This window comes from Marmota marmota, unplaced genomic scaffold (assembly GCF_001458135.2).
Source record: "Marmota marmota marmota unplaced genomic scaffold, marMar, whole genome shotgun sequence".
Classification (NCBI taxonomy): Eukaryota; Metazoa; Chordata; class Mammalia; order Rodentia; family Sciuridae; genus Marmota; species Marmota marmota.
This window is the reverse complement of record NW_025999932.1, coordinates 27,802,069-27,826,680: the sequence shown is the minus strand read 5'-3', so window position 1 is coordinate 27,826,680 and position 24,612 is coordinate 27,802,069. Positions and strand designations below refer to the sequence as shown.

General features: G+C 31.9%; 1 protein-coding gene across 6 annotated transcripts in view; it reads right to left on the bottom strand.

Moving 5' to 3' along the window:
- Window positions 1–528: 528 nt before the first annotated feature.
- Pds5b (PDS5 cohesin associated factor B) overlaps window positions 529–24,612 on the bottom strand; it is a 193,399-nt gene continuing 169,315 nt past the window's right edge. For 2 of the 6 annotated variants that reach the window (XM_048800814.1, XM_048800817.1), the window contains 11 exons: window positions 23,030–23,234; window positions 20,682–20,796; window positions 18,563–18,695; window positions 18,118–18,237; window positions 16,846–16,908; window positions 16,154–16,299; window positions 14,046–14,151; window positions 8,170–8,609; window positions 7,969–8,079; window positions 5,142–5,280; window positions 529–3,515 (listed from right to left, as the gene is read on the bottom strand). In XM_048800814.1, the coding sequence (XP_048656771.1) occupies window positions 3,480–3,515; window positions 5,142–5,280; window positions 7,969–8,079; window positions 8,170–8,609; window positions 14,046–14,151; window positions 16,154–16,299; window positions 16,846–16,908; window positions 18,118–18,237; window positions 18,563–18,695; window positions 20,682–20,796; window positions 23,030–23,234 (1,614 nt within the window). In that variant the 3' untranslated portion in view covers window positions 529–3,479. The remainder of the gene's footprint in view (window positions 3,516–5,141; window positions 5,281–7,968; window positions 8,080–8,169; window positions 8,610–14,045; window positions 14,152–16,153; window positions 16,300–16,845; window positions 16,909–18,117; window positions 18,238–18,562; window positions 18,696–20,681; window positions 20,797–23,029; window positions 23,235–24,612) is intronic. The other 4 variants (XM_048800815.1, XM_015484200.2, XM_015484201.2 and 1 more) reach the window with 4 other exon arrangements.

Here is a 24,612-nt window from a genome sequence, read left to right as displayed (position 1 = left end):
TTCAAGGTGCATCAAATAATCTCTCCCCTAATCATTACTCTCTATTCTGGATTTCCTTTTTTATTCACCACATTTTTCACAATCTGACATTTAATTATTTTTTGCTTATTCACCCACCCTCAACATAAGTGCCACAAAGGCAGTTAAATTAGTCTGTGTAGATCACAACTTTATCCTTAATAAAAAAGAGTCAATTTTTTTAGTGCCTGGCATATATTAGGCATTTAATAAAATGGTTGTTGAACAAATTAATAAAACTAACATTAGCAACTTATTTTCTTTGTGCTGATTTTCAAAGTTCATATTATACATTAATTTCCTTCAGTTATGCAATTCCCTAACTTAAATAGTATTTAGTAAATTTCTGTGAGCTCAGGCTTTGTATGGGATGTTTAATCAAAGTCTGGAAAATGTTACTGGGAAATATATTTCCCCTTCATGAAACAAAGGCTCCAAAACTAAAATACCACCAACATGCCTGTTTCTTTTTAGTACTTAAATATTGATTCACATAAAAATACAATTATATAAGCTTTCATGTTTATTAAACTTCACAGAAATTCAAAAACTGTGTCTGAAAATTTGTTATCTAATTACCAGTTGCTCATTATGTTGACATGAATACTATCTGGTAGAGATATACCTAAATTAAACAAACTCTGAAATTTTCAACATTCTTCTAAGTGGGCAAAAGGAAATCTTACAAATCAAATTTACAAGTTGTAAGAAGATATAGAAAGCAATTTAACCTTTAATACCTGGAACAAGTTTTACAGCCACATTTGTAATTTACATATACAGTGAAGATCACTGAAAAATCTTCCTGTTGCACTGCAGCAAGAAATTTTATTATAATGTAGATTAAATGGATTTGCTACAGAGTGCAGCAAGGTAACCTCACTGAGGACCTTAAGGTTTTCATATTGGAACTTGTTACAGTGAGTTAAATATTTTCTTAATGTTATACAGTACATACTTTCAGAATAAACATTATCACTGCAGAGTGTGCTAACAACAGTTAGCAATTAATGTTTTATAATATAATTTTATTGTTCTTAAAGTATGTGGCTCTCCAAATGTTAGTACATAAAATGTTATGTTTAAACATAATAATAAGATAAGCCTCTAAGATGGAGACTCAGGACATCAAAATTTTGATCATTATTGCACCTATTTTTCTACAGAAAACTGAAAAATTTACATCATAATCCTCCCCAAAAGTCAACAGACACATTGTAAAATTACAGACTTATTGGCATGGAACATAAAATCTACAATGAACATTTTTTGTATGTGTGAATGATGTACAATATTAATGATGTACAGTGCAATGAAATCTGGGTAACTATGATCATGCAAATAAAAATCTTCCACAATCATTTTCTCATGTTTTATAAAATGGCCTTGAAGATATATTTCCATAAATACTTCTGGTGCAGTTTAGTCAATAACAAAAATACAAAGCTATTCCTTATTCGTTATGTTATAGATTTAAAAACATGCCTCCTTTGTACTACTGCAACAGAAATAGTGTGTTGGGAGTACTGAACTAATTAAACATTAAAAAAAAAAGTATTGTAATCCAAAATTAGCTGCCTTGATATACAGCAGCTTCCTATATAATCACTGGTGTCGGTATTGGTGTAAATAAAGAAAAGTTAAACACTGAGAAAACATAATTCAAAACATCTTTCTAAAAATAAAAGGTTGTTTCAAAAACATGGAAATCTTTAAAAGAAAAAAAATCACATCAATTGCAATACACACTGGAAAATAGTAAAATGTCATTTTCTAAAATAGTAACTTCTTTATTATATCCCCCATCTATTATAACCAATCTTGGAAATATACCTTAAACATAATGGTGTTTTATATGAAAATGCTCCATTATTCAATGTGATAAATTTAATAAGTTAGAATATGATTTTTTTTTTCTGGTGTTAACTACCATGAAAAAAACAAAAGAATAGCACCTGAAATACTAAAATGATCTGGGTAAGTATTAATCAGTAATCTGTATGTTTTGGTTCAAAATATAGTCTATATAACTGTAAAAAGAATACTCCCTTATGCAATTTGTTTCTATGTTTGCAGATTACAATGAAAAAAAAAAAAAAAGAAAAAGATCTGTTCTAAATCCAAATAAATTTCCACTTCAACCAATCTAAATGAAGTGGATTTTCATTCAATATTGTAAGACTGTGATTCATACAGTAGCTGATATAGTTGAATATATCACTTCTACCTTGTCCCTCCCCCCAAAACAATTTTTGGCTCCAAAATAAAGTACAGTAATAAGCTTTTGATGAAAAACTATGTTATGGAGTAATCTATCATATACTGTGGCTAAATATGAATTTACAGAAAAAAGCACATCTCATTTTCAGCACTTTTCATAAACATGCAACTCACTATAAAATACAAAACACTTGGCTTTCAAGAACAGATTTATAAAGACACACTGCATCAATAAAATTTTTTCTTTCTGATTAACTTTACACTGTTACGAAGAAATGGTATTTTCTAAATGTGTATATATCAGATTTTATATTATAGTGTAATAATTTGCATTTTCTGAACAAAATGTTCAAAAGGAAATTACTTATACACAACAACATTCTAGACTATGAAAAACTCAAGTTACAGAATTTTATTGATACAGTAGATTAATAAAAACTGAAAAGGGATGATAAAATGGGATAAAGAATTCATTACATTATTTTATAACACACTCTTTAAAATTAAAATATTTTAAATCTCTTTCTTCTTAAAATTTTCATTGCCATGAAAGGTCAGAAAATTCTGGGACCAATACTGAGTTGATCTGTAAAGCAATCAAGCAACGTTAGGACTATTTCACAATTTGCATGGTGTCTTCCCATCAGAAGCTTAATTCTGGTGTAATGGCAGACCATTTAGCACCTCTGAATATTGAGGATGCCCAGGAGTAAACACTAGGTAAGATACACAAGGGGAAGAGACTATTTAACACTCCCAACAATAGTGACATCAAGAAAATGACACCAATTGTTGAAAAAAATTTTTTTTCACAGTAAAACTGCAGAGAATACAAATACGCTGACAGATTACTGCTTAAGATCTATCCTAACAAACTCTTTTCAAATCAATAGATCCAGTAAACAGTTGGGTACTGTCAGTTTAAAGCCGCAGATAAAAGCTATACAAGCACTTTAGAAGTCAGAAACATTTAAAAGGAAAGAAAAAAAGATATTTACAGGTTTTTCTTTAGTTTATGTCTACATAGCCATCGCACATTACACTTTCACAATACTCCATAGTCAATGTCATCACCATGTGTATGGCTAAAGCGTGTGACCACAAACGCATGAGGTCATAAAGTAAGGTCCAACTGTCCGTTCTTCAGCAGTCCCATTTTGTGCATCAAAGGCTTGATTCAGCCTCAAGCTTGACAAAAAAATGATTTTTTCCAAAGTTTTCGTAAAGAAAATTATATTTGTTCATCGCCTTTCCCTTTTAGAACTTCGCCGCCGTACCTTAAGAGAAAAGTCACCAGACACTTAATTAAAATGGGAACACATTTATTAAACATAACAGTAATTATTTTTTCAACCAATCTTTATTCTCACTTGTTTCTGAATCTGCTTTCTCTGCTTCCCTGAAACCTTTCTCCTTTTAACTTTCTGCCTTGGCATCACATATTTAGGCCTCTATCCAAACCCTTACATGCCCATAAACAGCCTTTCCCAAATCAGCAAAGTAATTTACTTTTCTATCTGATAAGCCTAGAGATAAATGATCAGACATTAAAGTTCAGAGTAAGAAAAACAACTACACATGGATTTATCATCTTTCTACTTATGTTTCTGTAGTAAAAGAAAACATTTGATAATTATGAACTTGTGCTTGCAACTATCTTTCTAGAAAAGTAGAATTTGGTTCCTAACAGCTATCAATTAGATATAAATAATATGAGATTAAACATATTACCATTTACAGACAAATGCTAATGAAAGCTTAAAACTAAAGGTCAGTATAAACAATATAAATATAAAAAGAACAGGGTTTTAATTAATTTACTGCATATTTTTCTATGATTAGTAAAGACATTAATCACTCTTCTGTAATCTTACTCTGACCCCTGTCACTCCCCCACCCATCCTAAAAAACCTTTAGGAGCTAAGCCAAACCAAGTTTGAAAGAACAATTCAGCTTGACCTACCCATGTACACAAATAAATCCCAGGGCACATAGGACCACTGCTTATATGAAAAAGGACAAAGTCAGCAAAGAACAACTCTGGTGGGAGTTGGTCACAGAACTCAAGTTTCTCAAGGAAAGAAGGCTGGCTGAGCTAATCTAAAGATTTAGTATTAGGGGCTGGGGTTATAGATCAGTGGTAGAGCGCTCGCCTAGCACGCATGAGGTACTGGGTTCAATCCTCAGCACCACATAAAAATAAAATAAAAGTATTGTGTCCAACTACAACTAAAAAATTTAAAAAAACAAGATTTAGCATTAGTATATCAAAATTTAATTACGCTGATTATGTGTTTTCCAAAGAGAAGTATCTTAGATATGTTAACTGGCAAAGCCATTCAATTAACTGAAAAAAAATTTTTTTCCCCTGGGAAGCACCACATCCCTATTTTTGCACAAGAAATATCTATTACCAATTTTATGAATTTTCATTAAGTTTGTACTTCAATTCCAAAAGCTGATTCTAATTAAAGACATGTTTTATTCAGAGTGAATAATTTCTAGTCTATTGTGAAACTCAAATAGAAATGTCAAATTCATGAAATATATATAAATAATAGTATACTTCACAGATATCAATGGCCTTAAAATCGAGGTACAAATTAAATGCTTCAAGTGTTGATGCTAAACTGCTACTTGTACTTCTCTACATTCAGTTTAGAATTGATGTTTACACATTCACTATGCTATACCTATTATTCTTACTTCATTTCAGACTTCCATAAAAGTTGTTTTTATCCAAGTTGTATTATCCAAGCTAGTACTGGCACTATAAACTATAGCAAAGAATTATATTTGGAATTACAGGCAACACTAAGCGCCAAATGGATCTGACAAAATATTTACTGACTCTATTTTTATACTGCATACTACTAACACATGACATTTTAATAAACACATACGTTTACTGCAGAAACTTCCTCTTCCTCTGTTTCTTCCTGTGGAATATCATCATTGACAGGAGAGTTACCCTGAAACACATCTACTTCTTCACTTGAATCATTTTCTTTAGTAGCTGCTTGCTTGGAGCGTCCTACACGGCTAGAGTAAAAACATGTAAAATGAAATGAACATTCCAGTCCTTAAGCTGTAGATTACCTCATTAGAAGAAACGCATCAAATATTTTGTGAATTCTTCTACCATTTTTATCCTCAATTACATCATGAGGTATGTATTTTTTATATTCTAAGCCTTACTATTTATTTTAGAATCTTACAAACATAGATTTTCCAAAGAACAAGAGTTAAATGTGACTGACTATAACCATAAAAGATTTCAAAACATAACCCGAAGTCTGACTTTGCTTTCACCTTTTACAACTCAGAAAAGACTTCTATGTCCACTGACAACCCAAAGCGAAAATTCTTTGAGCAGAAAAGAGTATACCACTCCTGGCCTAATACATTCCACTCACAGGAATCACAAACCCTTCACTTCTCCCCCATTTTCACTGCTACTATCTAATTCAAACCATTCCTGCCTCTTGTCTCTTCCTTTTGTAAAATGCTCTTTATAAAAAACTTTATTAGTTCTTTTCAGGTATACATAACATTAGGATTCATTCTGATGTAATTATAAAAGCACTGAATGTAGTTTGCTCTAATTTAGTCGCCAGTATTTCCCCTTTCCCTTCCCTCTACTCTTACTGATCTATATGCCATTTACTTAGGTTTTTAAAAATTTAGTGTTAAAAGAATAGCTGATGTCAATCCCCATTTACATCTTTCCACAGAACTTACGAGTAATTTTGTAAAACCTACTAACTTATTATAATGACCCTGAAGATAAATTGCCTACCTGTCTGTCCTCATCTCTTTTTACTCTTCAACTCCTGACACAACTACAATCCAGCAAACCCTGGCTTTCCTTTAGCTCTGAATTTGCAAAGATTTTTCCACTTCAGAAACTTCAAATATAGTGTTCTCTCCATCTGGAATGTCCTTCTCCTTATTCTCTGACTGCTTAACTCTTTATTATTCTCAAATAATCAACTCATTATCATTTTTCAAAGAAATATATTTCCCCAACTCCCCAATTCTCCTATTACACTCTCTTAGAGCATCCTAAAATTCTCCTTCAATGCATATCAGAAGCCCTAATTCTTTTTAAAAAATATTTTTAGAAAACAATTTTATTTATTTATTAATTTTATGTGGTGCTGAGGACCAAACCCAGTGCCTCACGTGTATGAGGCAAGCGCTCTACCACTGAGCTACGACCCCAGCCCCAGAAGCCATAATTCTTTATTTATGTGATTATTAATGTGATTCTTTAATGACTGCATGCCCATTAGACAGTAAGTCCCATGAGGACAAGAACCATGCTTGTTAAGTGCCACTATACATGAAGTGCATGGAAAATAATGGTAATCTTTTTCAATTCCACTGAGCTCAGAAAACACACACACACACACACCAGACATATAGTACCATATGTTCTATACCACCTAATACCATATGTTCTAGCTCTGAAAAAGAGCCCCCCAGAGCAAGGAAACAGGCTGCCAAGATAGAACACAGAATCTTTTCCTATACAGATTTGTAAAACAAACAAATAAACTTAGGTTTTGAACATGCATAAGAGAATTTGTATTGTTTTAGAAGGTAACACATTAAGCCCTTAATTGTATGATGTCCAGATATAAAGAAACTAAAGTTACAAGGCTAAATAAAATATTTAACCCCTTTTATTCCCTTGTTAAAAATTTCATCACAGGTATTAATGCTCCCTATGAATTCTTTGTTTAGAAATAGTGATTTTTCTTTGGTTGAATTCAAATACATCTGTGAAGCTGCCATAAAAAATGCACTTACCTTCATCTTTAACCTGAGAGAGAAAAATATTTAGTTCCTAATATTTATTCCTAACCTTCAAGTTAGGAGGCATGAAGTACTGGCTAGACGCTTAGGCAACTTTTCCTTTTCCTGTGGAATACACAGGAACAGGAAAAACTCCAAGGTAATCAAGTAACTAAGATATGTTGGCAACACTTGAAAAGTGAAGCTGCAGATGTAATTACATACTGGATTCTCTCAGAAAAAGTGTGCAGAATTTCTGATGAAGCGAAGGTAAACTACTTCCACTTACATAACTGAGATGAAAATATTGCCAACCATACATATCACAGTATTGATGCTCTTGTCATGTTAATAATCTGTCATGTTGACAATACAGGTTTGTTGCTATACCTCTCTTATATATGTGCCTGTGTGAACACCCCAAATTATCTATATTTAGATACAAATGAATTCAATTAGAAAACAAAAACATAAAATACTTGAGATCAACATGTGATAATTTCTATGGATTTAAGAAAGATGGTATCTGTTACTTTTCTATGACAAGTTCAAAGAATAAAAGCAGAAGTATAAAACCAATTTTTTTTAAAAAGAAAAAGTTGCTATGAGGAAATATGAAGAAAAATTGTAGCTTGTGATGATGAGGCAACCTGGTTAATGTGTAGTGATTATATAAAAATACCTAATCATCTCTTTAGATACATAAAAAGTCTGTATTATTTGTATTCATTCATAAACTTCTGCCTAAACCTATAAAAATGTATAAATACTACCCAGAGGTTTAACTGGGATATCAATCACCTAGGTAAGTTTATAAAAATTTATCTTACCTAGTGTAATGGGACTAAATATTTGGATTTAAATATAGTAAATGAACTTTTGCAAAATAATTTGAAATTGGTTTGAAATTTAATATTATTTACAACTTACACATTTTTTTTGGGTTGTGATGGTGATGGCGTTTTTGATGGTCTTCCTCGTCCTTTCTGTGGTGTGGATTGTGTGGACTCAAGTGCACTAGTTTCAGGAGATTCTGCTCTGCTTTGGGGAAGACCCAAATGTGGATAGCATCAAATTATGGTTTAAAATATGGTACGTAAATAGATGTAGCTTAGAGTTACACATATTTACCTCTGCTGTGCTCTCCTTGATGCTCGGTGCTGCTTGCTTTTTGACTTCTGTTCTGTATTTCCACTTTGTCTATCTTCTTCTTCCTCTTCCTCTAGTGCAGGAGGTCCAGATTTTTTTTTGTTTCCTTTTTTAGAAGATTTCATCGTTGGTTCTTCTTTTGGTGTACCTCCACCAAGAGGTTTTGGTGGTCGGCCTCTTTTACCCTTTTTTGGTGGACTGTTCTGTTCATCCTCATTTTCTAAAAGATCTTCTTTGAGCCTCTTCTCCTCAGGCCACTGCTGTTCATCTGATTCTGAAGCTGTATGGCCTCTTTTCCGGCCTCGTTGACTGCCTTTGGGTTTCTGTTCTTGTACCAATTTAGACAGGTCATCCATGCCTAATTTCTCCTCTGGATCTGTGACAGGGTTTTTTTTCCGACTTCTAGGCTTCTCTAATTCAGACTGAAGGGAAAGAGATCAATTTTTTAAAAATAAAATTGTTGGGGCTGGGGGTATGGCTCTATAGCAGAATACTTGCCTAGCACAAGCAAGACCCTGGGTTTAATCCCCAACACCATAAAATAAATAAATAACAAATAAATAAAATTGCTCATAGAAAACATACAAATATTAACCAGATATTAACTGGGATATCAACTAGGTAAGTTTACAAAAATTTATCCTATGTAATGTAACAATAAAATTGTTAACATAAAGTAAGATTTCTGAACAATGAAACAAAAAAACCTGTTATCACTAACATATACCTAAATATCCAGTGCTCATATATGTCAGATATATGTCTTATATATGTCACACCTAAAATATTTACTAGTTTTTTGTTTTGTTTTGCGATGGCATCTTGCTATATTGCTTAAGCTATTCTCAAATTAATGGACTAAAGTGATCTTCCAACATCAGCCTTCCAAGGAGCTGGGATAACAGTCATGTGCCAACATGCCCAGAAATTTACTCATTTTTCAATTTAAAAAAATTCTCTGGGGTAAGAGAATAACTTTTTACTCTTATTTTAAAGCCTCAAAAATCACTACTTTATTAAATTATATATTAGTGAAGAACTGTTTCATGGGCTGGGGTTGTGCCTCAGTGGTAGAGCACTTGCCTAGCATATGGGGGGCGCTGGGTTCGATCCTCAGCACCATATAAAAATTGAAAATAAAGGTATTGTGTCCAACTACAACTAAAACAAGATATTAAAAAAAAAGAACTGTTTCATGAAAAAGGACATTCTAAATTCACTGTGTGATACTAAAGGATAACTATAATAAAGAATCTGTTTTGATAGTCAATTTAAATAAGTTTAATTTCACCAGACAGAGCATAATAAAACATCAAAGTTATATATCATGCTTACAACATCATAAAAGAGCTATTTCTGTTTTCTAAATGAAGACTGATATAAAAGTTAAACACATATTAAAACTTCTGTAAATATTTATGACTCAGAGATACTATTTCTAAGTTAGTTAATTAGCAACAACAACAAAACATCAGTGGCTTTCAATTTTAAAATAAAATCCTAGTCTACATTCAGTGAATTTGAAATGAAAATGCACAGGGAGACTGAGAAAATTCTCCAGGGACCCAAGAATGAGAGTACATGTACGAACACTTACAATGCAAACTTAACTTCCAAAAGGTCTATCAATCTACACTCTTAAATCAGAGAAAAGAAAGCAACAAAAACTATCAATTTACCTGTAATTTTTAAAATTTGTTATTAGTCACTATATTTCCTGTGAACTGCCCAATTATATCTTTGGCATATGCTCTTTGCTTACTTTGTTTTAGAGTCTTAATGTTTTAATCTATTTTCTTTTACCCTTCTTGTATATGTTTAAGTTTTATTTCATATTTACTACTAACTGGTGTAATTCCTATGTTAAATCCCTAACCATTCCCCAATGTAATGATACTAGAAATAGGGTCTCTGGGAAGTAATTTGGTCAAGAAGAAGTCATGAGGGTGGGGACTTTATGATGGGATTAATATCCTGTAAGAAGCACCTCTCTCTTTCTCATATGAGGACACAGTGAAAAAGTGCAAGACAGGAAGAGAGCCCTTATCAGAAACTGAAATCTATAGGCATCTGACCTTGGACTTCCCAGCCTCCACAACTGTGAGAAAATAAATTTCTGTTGTGAAAGTCTATGGTATTTGATCAAGACACTAGTGTATTTTGTTTTAGAATAGAATGTGAAAAAAGGTTCAAACTGTTTCCCCTACCCCTACCTTCAAAAAGACATTCAATCACTTCAGAACTCTTGATTTATTATATTATGTTCCTTTATTTTATGTTTTGAAAAACAGAATAATTCTGGGCTAATATAACAGCAGTACAATATTTTACTAATTATAGTAACTAAATGTTTGTGTCTAGTTGATTCTATTTTTTAATTGTTTTTTTAAATAAATGACAGCAGAATACATTACAATTCTCATAACATATATACAGCACAATTTTTCATATCTCTGATTGCACATAAAGTATGTTCACACCAATTTGTGTCTTCATACATGTACTTTGGATAATAATGTCCATCACATTCCACCATCATTGGTAACCCTCTGTCCCCTCCCTTACCCTTCCACCCCCTCTGTCCTACTTAGAGTTGTCTATTCCTCCTATGCTTCCCCTCCCTACCCCACTATGAGTCAGTCACCTTATATCAGAGAAAACATTAGGCACTTGTTTTTCAGGGATTGGCTAACTTCACTTAGCATTATATTCTCCAATGCCATCCATTTACCTGCAAATGCCATTTTATTCTCTTCTATTGCTGAGTAATATTCCATTGTTTGTGTGTGTGTATGCCTGCAAATGCCATTTTATTCTCTTTTATTGCTGAGTAATATTCCATTGTATATATATGTCACATTTTTTTTTTATCCATTCATCTACTGAAGGGCATCCAGGTTGGTTCCACAGTTTAGCTATTGTGAATTGTGCTGCTATAAACATTGATGTGGCTGTGTCCCTGGAGTATGCTGTTTTTAAGTCCTTTGGTCTCAGAAGAGGATATACAATCAACAAATATATGAAAAATACTCATCATCTCTGATTCTATCTTTATTACTCCTGTTATTTATTTTCTTTCACATGGACTTGAGACAAGATAACACTGAACTTTTATAATTGTATGTTAACTTAGGAAAAAACTAACAACTTTTTAAATACCTTTTTCTCATGCAGAAACACAGATATTTATCTCTCCAAGTCCTATATTTCTCAGTTTTAAAATTATTTCTAAATAAAGGTTCCCCCTACTTCTTTTTAAGATTATGTTTAGATTGAGCTATCTATCCATTCTATCTATTTAATCTATCTTGTTGCTGCAGAGTTTGTTTTGATAAAGGAAACTCCCTTTCCCCAAGTGCCTGATATAAAGCAAAATTAAGAGAGAATTACTTGCACACAAACATATAAGGATACCATATTGCATTCTTAGCTTTTCAATTGCTTCTCCACTGAAAATATAACAATGTATATGTCTTTTCTGCTTCATTTTTATTCCTCTGACTTCTAGTTTATGTCAAGATTCCTGAGTTGATCAAACATTCCAGAACAATTTTAAATAACAGGTGAACAGGCTGCTTGTTTTGTTTCTGATTTTTAATAAGAATGCTTCAAGTGTTTTGCCTTTTAAGAAGAATGTACTGACTACTGATTTCAAACAGACAACTTTTAGCACATATTCATGAACGAGTTTTAAATCTTATGTTTTCTTGAAAGATCTGAGATTATTTTGTTATAATTTTCCTTTTTCAGTACATTAATTTACTATATTGTATTAATTTTTTTTAAACATTATACTATCCTTGAGTTCCAATGAGAGGAAAAGACCTAAGTGAATGGATGCAGTTAGTCTGTATTTAGTTCTGTGCATAAGTTAAAAATTAAACACTGCTATAAAGAAATCTGAATATAAGAGAAATACTAAATTAAAACCAAATTTAATATATTATCTCCAATTTTAAATGCAACAGGTCTTTTTGATATCCAAAGGTTTAAAAAGATTCTTTCATGCTTTGGAAAGGTTAGTATAAACAGGAAATCCAATGTCCACTTTCTTAAGAATACCATAAAATAATTGGATTTCATAAAACATTACAAATCCTAATTTTTCATTTTTAGTTGTATTGTTTTAAAAACACAGGGAATACAAAATTGAGGTGAGAAGTCAGAAATAGAGAAACATGTTATCTATAAAATATAAATGTATATAAATAATAATTCCTTTGCTGTGAAATTTCTATATGAAGCTGGTAGTATGCAAATAGTACTAATTCAGTATAATCTACTGGTATTTAAAACGAACTTGGGTTGCATAATGCTTAACTCTTCAAGTGTATTTCAATCAAAATTTTATTAATAAGTTTCTTATGGTACCTCTAAAAAAGGGTTCAACATTACACACCATCTCACAATAGATGGCAAAAGGTTTCCATGATAATAGCACAAATAAATCTCAAGAGTCTGGGAATTCAAAACAGTCTATGAAAAATAAAATACTTTGTACTGCCCCAAAAGGCAGTAACATGGAATTTATATATCCCAACACTAAAAATCAACAAAAGCCACATTCCCAACTATATTTGGTGGGGGGCATGTTGACATGGGTATGGTACACTATGGGAGTGGCCTAGTTGACATTTCCAATAAGCAAAAAAAAAAAAAATCTTGAGTTCTCCCCTTAACACATTTTCAAAAACAAAAAAAAACAACTCTTGAAAATGAAGGATTTTCTACAGTAAGAGATAATTAGAACCACAAGACAAAAATACCTTTTCCAATTCAAAAGTTCTCTTCTATAAATCTAGATAACAGGATTCTTTTCTGGCTATCAACTTTTCTGCTTAGGTGAAATTTTTAAGTAGTTAATGAAGATCAAAATTTACAGTATACTCAGGTGTAGTGGCACATGCCTGTAATCCCAGTGGTTCTGGAGGCTACAGCAGGAGGGAGTGCAAGCTCAAAGCCAGCCTCAGCAACTTATTAAGGCCCTAAGCAACTTAAGCAAGACTGTCTCAAAATAAAAAATAAAAATGGCTGGGATATGGCTCAGTGGTTAAACATCCTTGAGTTAAATGCCTGGTACAATCAATCAATCAATAAATAAATAAAACAAAAATTACAGTATAAAGAATGAGGACTAAGAATAGAAAGTATTATCATTATAATAACAATGAAAGAAGAGCAACAATTCACTTGTTTTGTAAACCTAATCAGCTAAATATGCACAAATATTTCCTCACAGATAAACTAACTGACTCAAACAGCCTAATCAATAATTCAAGAACTGTTTTTTAGAATTGAACTGAAAAGTCATGTATTTATATATCTGTAGTAAAATGTTACCAAATTTGTTTTCAACTGACATTTATTAAATAAGATCTGTCACAGAAGTCATTTCTACTAAAGTTTAAACACTGAAGGAGAATTTAATGAAACCATAACATTTCCTACCTTTACTAGAAGCTTATTTAGTAAATGGTTCAATAAATGAAGTTAATAGAGACGGCTTTAGGACCTTCATTCCATATCAATTCTCTAAAGCTAACCTAAATATACTGTGTTAATTTTTTTTTTTTAAACAAAACAAAACCAAGCAGTTTTGCATATGGAATAGACATGTTGGATTCCAAAGACATGAAGAATTAAGGCAATTATCAGAATGATAAACACATAAATTTCAACATAAAGAAATTGCAAGGCATAGAAAGTAATTATAAATTCAGATTTGTAAGTACAGCAACAAAACAAAAATCAAATGCCAAATTTGATAGTAATATTAATTAGTTTCAGTGTAAAAGTTAACAATGAATAAGCGTAAAATTACTATTAAAATTATCACAAAATCAAACCAAATATCTCACCCTTACAAGATCAGAGTCGTCTCTCTTGTCACTTTTTTTCCCCGGCAAAGGTGAAGACATTGTATAATCTTCATTTTCACTGTGATCCATTTCAGAACTATCAAGCCTTTTAATACAAACATTTACAATTGTTATTACAATCAAATAATCTTAAAAGTCTTTTCTCTTTCCTAGTATATAACTTTGCAGCTTTATGAGGAAAACTTCATTCATTTTTTGAAGATGAATGTTTTTGTTCTATCATATTTAGCACTAAATCAATAAGCAATAATGCTCATTTAATATAGTAAGGAAATTAAAAATCATAAATTCAGTTTTTTTCCCCTAAGTCTTTCTAAAACCTAAATTCTGTTTTGGGATGGAAACATAAAGCAAATTAAAACTATTCTGTTAATAAATTAAGATTGGCATACACTGCAACCTGCCCTGTCCCCATTCTTTTATTCCCCTTCCATTTTTTCTTTTCTCTGCAGCACTTCACCCTAAGACACTTTAGTTATGTTTACCATTCACTGACTACTGTTAGAATGTGAGAATGGCTCTTCTGTCATCTTTACTCACCAATGTAGGCTAAGCACTTGAATCTGACTGGCTCTGAACAGGCACTCAATCCATACTTGTTAAATGAATTAACAGCAAAAGCTCTCACGAATTTATAAAGGTGCAGTCTTCTGTCTCATCCTTAACTGCTTCTTAAAACTGTTTACACATTGTTGAACCCTAAATCTCGATCTGTTCCAGCTACCCTGAGTTCTAAAGCCACATATACAATTGTCTATCCAACACTTCACTTAAATTTCTAACAGAAACCTGATCTTTAACATAAGCCAAAACAGTTTTTCAGACACTCTTTTTCCATACTCTGCTCCTCAACACATACATATAAACACAGAGCCTGTTACTCCTTAAGACTTCTAGATCTCAGTAAATGGTACCACTATATATCCAGTTTTTTAAGCAAAGAAACCCTGGATACTTTCTCTCCCTAATTGTTCACATCTAATAAATCAGTAAGAGCCATTTGGATTTAACATCAAAATAAATGATAGATTTGACTATTTGTCATTATTCTCTCTCTTCATTCCTTCCCCAGACTACTTACTATTATTAGCTAACTCACAACTGATTTTTCTACCTCAACTTTAGTTCCTCTATAGTACATTCTCCCCAGATCATCAAGGGAGTATTTCTTAAAAGCATAAATTAGGTCTCTAAACTCCTCAACAGCATCTTCCAGCTGCACTTAAAATCAAATCCAAATTCCTTACCATGGAAATCCAAGAAAACTGGTAAGACTTTTTACAACATCTCTCTCCTTTACTGACTGATTATGAATAATGCAAAAGACAGTGCAGTCTTTCCTAATTATAAAGCAAGGATCAATAAACAGTGAGTTTAGCCCTGCATAATGATCTGCTGCTAAAAAAAAATGATGTCCTTGTGCTAAAACCAGCAAAATGGTGAATTATTTTTTCCATTTGTTCTTTCTTACAAAGAAAAAAATGCTCATCTTTAAAACCATTTTTAAACAAAAAGTTTATGCATACATATACATAGTAAAAAAAAAAAAATTCAAACTGTACCAATAGCGTAAAATGATCTCCCTCCTATTCTAGGTTATCACGAACAGATTTGGTCTGTTCTTCCAAAAACTTTCTATACATGTACAAACAAATGTGAGTATAAATCTTTTTTCAAAACAAAGATACCATAACATTGTTCTATATACTCTTTGCTTTTTCACTCATTAATGTATTATGTATTCCATGCTAACTCGTATCTCATCATTTTTTTAATGACTATGTGTTCTAACTATGGATGTATCTATCACTAGTGAACAGTTTTATAAGCACAAGATACTGAAGTTAGAAACTGGTTATGTGTACTAATACAGAACACTCCAACATGGTTATATATAAAAAACTAAGAAAAAGTGTATACTACAAATGACCAAGCAAATAAATATGAATTTGTTGACTACCAATGTTAAATGGGAAAATTATGCATTAATTTCCATTCACTAACTTTTAATGTTTTAGTTACGTTATTTTAGATCTCACAGCCTCATTGGAACTACTAAATGTAAAGTATGATACTTATGTACTTGCCTCCCTTTTATTCTTCCAGGAGAGCTTGGATTTGAACTACTGCTTGCATTGCTTACAGTTTCCATTCGTGATGATTTGGTTTGAGATTGTTTTCCTGCTGATGAAAGTGGCTTATTAACAGCTCCTAGAACATTGGTTGTTTTAGGCTGAAATGAGAATGTTTCTATTTGGTTAAAACTAAAAGAAACTCACAGATCAAACAATAAATAATATCTGTTATTTATTTACATATAAATCATGAAAAATGTGCCTATCCTTAAGCAAAACCAGGATTATAAGTTGAATAACACTTAAGCAAATTAAAAACTACACAGACAACATAAAGATTTTCTTAAAGTTATCTGAAGAAGAAGGCTTAAACAGAAAATGAGGATAAATAAAATACATGGTTAGACTCTTACTGCTGAAGAACATAGATGATGCCTTAAGATTTTTATCTTAAATTTAGGATGAAGAAGTCTAAGTATAAAGGTCTCCTGAGTTTTATCACAGCTAAAATATAAGTTTGTGTATCTCAGTCTACATTTATATGATAGACAAAATTATTTCTTACTAGTAATGAAAGACAGTAGATTATATTTCCTACCATTAGATACACAAATTTTTAAAGAAGGAAAAACTAATATATGTAGGTCATTAATTATACTAAAATAAACCTCCACATAAAATTAAAAATGATTCTTAAGACATACTTTTCCAGGAGTGAAAAACGATTTCATTTCTGGAGGCAGGTAATTTTTGGTGTTACTGAAATTCTACAAGCAAGAGGAAAAAGTAGTCAGTGACTATTGAAATACTATATTTACAAGGTGGTTAAAATCCAACAAAGCACAAAATAGCTTTTCTGTTTTATTTTTTATTATTTGTTTTTGAGAATTTTAATATTTATTTTTTAATTTTCGGCGGACACAACATCTTTGTTTGTTATGTGGTGCTGAGGATCGAACCAGGGCCGCACGCATGCCAGGCGAGCGCGCTACCGCTTGAGCCACATCCCCAGCCCAGCTTTTCTGTTTTAAAGGACATATTTATTAAATTAATCAGTTGAACCACAAAATTTAAGTCATTGATTTTAACTACTATTAATAAACTAAAACTAACCTTGTACCAATTACAATTATTAGCAAAACATATTTGAGCCCCAATATGGTACGACTGCATCAGTAAATATGTTCCTCTAATAACACTCTTCAGACAGACCACATACACTCCTGTTATCTTGCTCACAACAAAGTGAATTTCTAAAAACACACAGCCCCTTTAGCTATTTGGAAAACCTATTTCAAATCTCCATATATTGGTAAGATCTTGCCTGGCATATTGCTTTAAAACCAAAAGGAAGACAGTGGTGGTTTCCAGACTGTTAGATAAATTATGAATCTATAATAGTGAATGGAAAACACCTTCTGCATCTCATACAACACTTTAGTTTTTGGAGAGTGGTTTGCAAATGCTCTTACATTATTTCCAGAGTTTTGGGCCTGTTTCAGGATCTGTTCTACACATGTATATAACTTCACTTTTTTTTTTTTTTATTTCATTAGTGCATTATCATTATACATAATTGTTGGCTTCATTTTGATATAATCATACATGCATGGAGTTTAATTTAGAGCTCAATTTACATTACAGTTCCTAGTACCCACGGCCTATACACTGTATCTTTATCTACATTCTTTTTCCATTTGGATTAGTGGCCATTAACTCATAAATCCATACATCTTGATCACATTTTTTGCCTGTTTCTCTTAGCATGGTTTCAATCTCTGAAGACAAACTTTTGATCATCCTAACTCAACTCTAAACCACTGTATCCTCTAATTTGGCCCACATTTAGTCTTGAACTACATTTTTAAAACTAGTGGCAATCTTTCCATGGCATAGTAGTGGGTCAACTTTTGATAAGGATACTTCCTGATCTCCCACAACCTAGTGCTGAAATACATTTTATTTCAAATTACTACCTTGTCAGGTTGGGTGAAAAAACGGGCTGGTAGTACTGGGTCTTTAGGAGATTCCAAACTGTATGTGGTGCTCTTTGACATGATGATATTCATGGCAACATCACACACAGTGTATAGTTTCTATAATCAAATTAAAAAAGAAAAAAAGTAGGTATTTAAGTTGGCATCCTAAATGTTGTAAATAAGAAGTAATTCTACAACATTCATCCAGTCTAAATAGTAAACTAATGAAAGTAATTGTCAGCATAAGCATTTTGGCTTACATTATTGTTTTGATTATTTATTACTAATAAAATTACTACTAATCCTATATTAGTAAATCTAATTACTATCAACAGGAAAAAATTGTTAAATAAATCTGTAAATTAATAATTACAGTTTCATTCTCCACAACTAAATGTTTAAATCAACATGGAATCAAATTTACAAAAGGATTATTACATACTTCATTCATTTTTGCATCATCTGGTCCTTGGGCATCTTTTGTTTGTTTAATATTTTCAACCATTTTTCTGATAAATGCATGACTGTTATTTTCATTTTTAGCCATTAATATTTCCAGAACAAACCAAAGACATCTAAAAAAAAAAAGGAAAATACTTTTGTTAAATATACATACAATAATTCCAAACATAACAGAGCTAGATTATAACCCCAGAAGGGGAAAAAATTAAAAGGAAATAGCACACACACATATCACAGTAGGTTAGCAATGCATACGTGAGTTGCTCAGATCCATTGCCCTTCTTAGTCTCACTAGATTTCCCAAAGAAGAAGGTTAAAAAAAGAATCAGAGTGGAAAGAATGATGTTATCTTAATCTGTGATATGACACCAAAGGAAAAATGCCTCAAGGAATAGATGGGCCATGGATCAAGTGAGGCCTCAGACACTCAAGACTGACTCAAATCCTGATGGGAAGTCTCAAAAGATTACAACCACTGTATTAAAAGGTTAAGATTCTTCATTAATAAATCAGAAAGGAAAAAGTTATGTTGACATCTATACACACTGTCTTTGCTTAGGTTCAGGAAAATTGTTTAAAAAGTTTCAGTAGCCCAGTTTTAATTACACAAAATTCTTTTCGATAAAAATTCAAAAGTGTTTCTCTCGGTATTATATAGACAGAAAGAGACACAGTTATAGGAGAAAAATAATGGGAGAAAAGAAAGAAACAAGCAAGATATTTTAAAAGGGAAAAATAATCTTTAGGATCTCAGGCATAGGAGAAGTTCTTCTAGACTGGCTCTTTGGTAAAATGTAAATTATTCAGGGCAATACTGGGCAATTTAGAAAGATAAGTCAAGCCAGGCATGGAGGTGCACGCCTGTAATTCCCGCCATCTTGGGAGACTGAGGCAGAAGGATCACAAATTCAAAGCCAGCCTTAGCAACTTAGCGAGACCCTGTCTCAAAATAAAAAATAAAAAGGGTTGGAAATGTGGCTCAGTGGTTAAGTACCCCTGCGTACAATCCCTAGTACTGAAAAAATTAAAAATAAACAAAAAAGGGCTCGGGAAGCTTCAGTGGTAAAGTGTTCCTGGGTTCAATTCCCAATTGGGGGGGAGGGGACAACTTATTAATTCCTAGGATAAACCAATGTTCTCAGACAAAGAATGGTTACTAGAAGTCTATATCAGTCATAATCCCTCCAACAAAGAATGCATTTATGGAGAATTATTTGTTGATTTTTCAGAAATAGAAATGTGGCAAAGAAACTAAGCAGCAGCTTTTTCCTTTGCCATAAGAAGTTACTGATTTCTCCTGACATACCTCAAATATTTAACTGTAAAAAATTTCTATGAATTAGGAAATCAAGAATTACTTTCCATGACTAGTATATTAAAGGTGTAATAAATGAACTGATTCAAAATCACAAAGATCATTTTTTATTATAACAAAAAGACGACCAGGGGTCAAGCTTAAAAGAATTATACTAGTCTTAAACTTTTCTAAGTATCCCCGTGTTCTACACCCAGGCATATGCAGTGTTTGCAGTCTCTCAACAACAATGCTTGAATCAATAGCAAATGTCATAAACTCTAATTTTAAAAATTTTTTAAATCACCAATAAAATCCCCCTGGTTATGAATTTGGCTCATAATGAAATTACACCATTAATCTCTTCCTATAGAGGAAGATAGTTACTGCAAAGAAAAATATGCTTACTATGTGAGTAAAGGAGATTATTAATTCAAATCATGAAAACTACCAAGTTTCACAAGGAAACAGGAAACTATAAGAACTGGAATAGAACTTTTTAATGGATTACTTCAACAGAAAAGGAATGTCAGAGAAATAGAACCAAAGTATTTTATATAATGGTAGAGAAATAGAACCAAAGTATTTTAATTATGCTAAATTAAGTTTTGGGAAGTTACTTAAGAAATGTAATGTGAAAAGATGATATAAAAATAGACAAATAAAAGAATAAATAAAAGAACCCTAAACTCCTATGAAATGAAACACATCAATAAACTGATTATAATTGAGATCCCATTATCAGCAATAAGGAGGAAAAAAACAACTTTCAGAAAATATGAAAATGGGATGGAAAAAGTCTTACTCTTTAACATCTTTAAGTTGTTCAATATCCTGTACTTTGACATAATCTGGGTCATGTGCCAAAAGGTGAATTGTATATGGAACAACATACTCTGGTAGAAGAGACAACAATTTTTCTGAAAAAGAAAAAAGTAAAAAATAAAAGAAGAAGAAAAAACAAAACAAAAAAACATCCAGGTTAGAAAATCAAATCTTACACACTCTCTCTCTTTCATACTTTATTTCCTGTATCCCACTATTACTACAATATGGCTAGAAGAAAAACATATTGAAAAACCCTGCATTGAGGAACATAGTAATTTAAACAGTTTTTTCACTCATCTTTCACATCTAATATTGAAATGCCTTCTAAACACACCATGTGCTGAGGCTCAAAGACAAATATTCCAGTTTTCGAATGCATACAAAAAAAGTGACCCATACAAACTATATTCAAGATTGAGAGACATCAAGTCCATTTTTTCCTGATATTATAAGCAGCGCTATGTATAATATTTTAAGCTGCTAAGAAAATAAAACACTTCCAGTAAATCTTTCAGTCAGTGTGGCACAAAATAGGAATAGCTGATTTTATTTTTAAGAGAAGAATAGACATAAAAGAATGAAAATAAGGAATGGAGTTTTTATGATGTTTTAAATATCAAAAAAAAAATCTTTTCGGTTTAAATTCAAATAGTTTTATATGTTGATTAAGAGTGCCAAACTCTGTTAAGAGGTCAGGAAGGTAATCTTAACTAGCTTTAATAAAGTGTATATGAAACAAATGGGATTTATATTTAGAACAATCCCATTTAAATTACTTATTCTCAAATAAAAACTTAAATCAGATGTTCAAATTGGAGTACAGTATCTTATATGTCAATAAAGTATCATATTTCCTTTATTTCTATTGCTGAACTTAAGAAAAGTTTCTGAATAATGCCATTCATTTTAAGAGCAAGCATAGAAGAAAAGGAACAAGGTTCAAAATTCAGTAAACTTTAAATTAAATTCTATCAAATATTTATTCAGTGCTTACTATCCTCTATTAGAATCTAAAAGTATAAAAATGAATAAAACTAGGTAAAGATCTCACAGTAAAGAATAAACAGAGAGAGAAGCTATCTTCAATGTGAAAAGTACTCTAAAATAAACAACTAGTATTGGCTGATAACTTCTTCAGGCTAATCATTATGCTAGGTGCTTTCCATACATAAATATTTAATCCTCACAAGCATAACAAGAAGTAAGTGTAATTATTCCAATTTTACAAATAAGCAAACTAAGGCATGGATTAAATATCTTGTCCAAATACAATCAGTAAATTGCAGAGGTGGAATGTGACCACATAAGCCCTCACTTTTTGCAATGTGAAGAAGGAAAAAAGCAAAGAGGGTCACAGTGATGCAATAACACCCAAACTATATTTTTAAAGAATTCAAAAAGTGCAAACCACACTTCTTTGTTTTATTTATTTGTTTTTCTGGGAGAGACAATTCTCAGATAAGAGCTGACAACAGAGAAAAAAGATGGCTCCACAAATTTCAAGTAATTGAGGTTATAGCAGGAATAACAGAGTTCATAGTAGGAAACTACAGAGACAAAACTTGAAATTCAGACCGAGAGTAAACTATAAAAAGCCATGAGAAATATTTCAACTCTACCTTATAAGCAATAAAGAATTCACATGGATTTCAAGCAAAGAAGTAATGTGATCAGAAACGTGTTTTAGAATGATAATTTTGCTATCAATGTGGCATAGTAGTGGGTAAAACTAGGGGACAGAGGCGTAGGGAAACATTTAAAGAGGGAGGCAGTTAAGTGTGTATACAATGATCCAAAGGAAATGTGACCAGCTAGGAGAACAGAAGACAGATGTTCAGACATCTGGAAGAAGAATTAACAGGATTTGGTGACTAATGAGTGAGTAAAAAAAAGATATAAAGAATGCCTCTGATTTCTGACTTGGATAAATGGACAGATTTTAATGTTATTTGTTAAACAATCCTAGAAGTCAAGAGGCATATCAGCTAACCTTGAAGGGGTAAGGCAGACAGATGAAAAGCAGGCACACAAGCACCTGTTATTATTAACATCAGCTATAGGTGAGAACAAACAACAAAGATCAAAGACTTGTACTTTTTTCAACTAAAAGTAGAGCTTAGACAATCTACATAAATGTACAAATTTCATCATTATGTTACAAGTACTTCCAATGTAACTACTTATTTTCCTTGGCCATTTAGTCATTTACTTAAAGACATATAGGTTCAAATTTAAATAGAATAAATAACATTAATATATTATACTCTTTTAAACAGTGAAACTATCAGGTTGGAAAGTATACTTTCTATTTCTCTGTATGCTTACCACTAACAGCTGCATGTTGCTTTAGATACTCGCGTCTTACATTTATATTTTTTACCAGACACTGTCTAGCATGAGCTCTTCTCTCTTTTACAGGATCTTTAGCACAAAGTGCACAGATTGCCATATATTCAAGTGGAAGCCGTAATCGGGAAAGGCCTTTGTGAAGTTTCTGAGCAAACACTTGTCTTACTTGATAGCATTCATCCTGTGAAGATATAATTATTTCAGGTATTATCCACATAGTAGGAAGGAGTAACAACTTAGATATAAAATGTGCTATATATCCATAGAGAAAAGGGCACACAGAAGCAAGTTTATCTACAACCACTGCTTGACTGATTGTTCACAAGACAGATGTTGTAACTCAAGTTAATTTCAAGACTGGAATATTCACCTAACAACGATTCATTTACACGTTAGAAATATTAGATGCATTCTTAAAATTAGTAAATATAAATCAATTCAAACTTAAATAAGATTTTTTAAAATAAAGCACAGGGGCTGTGAGAGATTCAGTGGTAGAGCTCTTGTCTAGCATGTATAAAACCCTGGGCTCAATCTCCTGCACAACAACAAACAACAAATAAATAAATAAATAAACAAATTTTAAAAAGCATAAGCACTATCTCATGTATAGCTTTTTCATTTAGTAGCAAAGCAAAACTGCCGAATTTAAACGTTTTAGTTCTATCATTTAAAAATCTATCAGATTGAAATGCACAGCTCTGAAGGCAAGAGATCCTAATCAATTTCTGAAGCACCAAATTACTTTTATTTGTATAAATAAGCCAACCTGTTAGTCCTATGCCTGCTTACTTCACACAACTCCCTTAAACTATCCCCCCAACTCTCCTAGCTAACTCCTCTTCATTCTTGAAGACAGTTCAACTATCTGACAGAAAGAAGCATATAACATGTCTCCTATACCCGACCTAGGCTCTATTACAGCACTCTGTGCACATCCCCAGTAGCACATTCAGCTCATAACATTACTCGTTTTATATCTGTCTTTTATCAGTGCTAGTTCATTAAAGACAAAACTTTGTTTTCATTCATTATTGTGTCTCTAATCCTAGCACAATAACTGGCACACAGATGGACAGAATTTTCTCTCAACTACAGGGAAAAGCTCAAACTTTTATATAACAAAGAACTTCATGCTCATTTATATGCTCCATGACACAAGGTGTGGTATATTTCATATTAATGCAACTTTGGGTACCGTATTTCTTCTATCTAAAATGGTATCTTTTCTTAAAAACCTTGATCATAATATCTTGCCCTTATCTTAAATACTTACTTTGTATATCTTCTTTCATTTAATTTAAACATCCTTATCTTATAATATTAACTTTCTACTTTTAATAAAGTAGCCTAGTTTTCATGGAAATTTCATCTATCTACCTTTACATTCAACAAAATAGTTAACTCATTCCTTCCTCAATATTAATGTCAGAGAGGAGCAGAGTCTTTATTTTTTTATTATGATCCAATTAAAAAGTGCATAAATAAAAGTCAACATATCACAAATATATTTATAAAGGAACAGACCATTCATTAAAAAATCAATCTGTACTCAAATA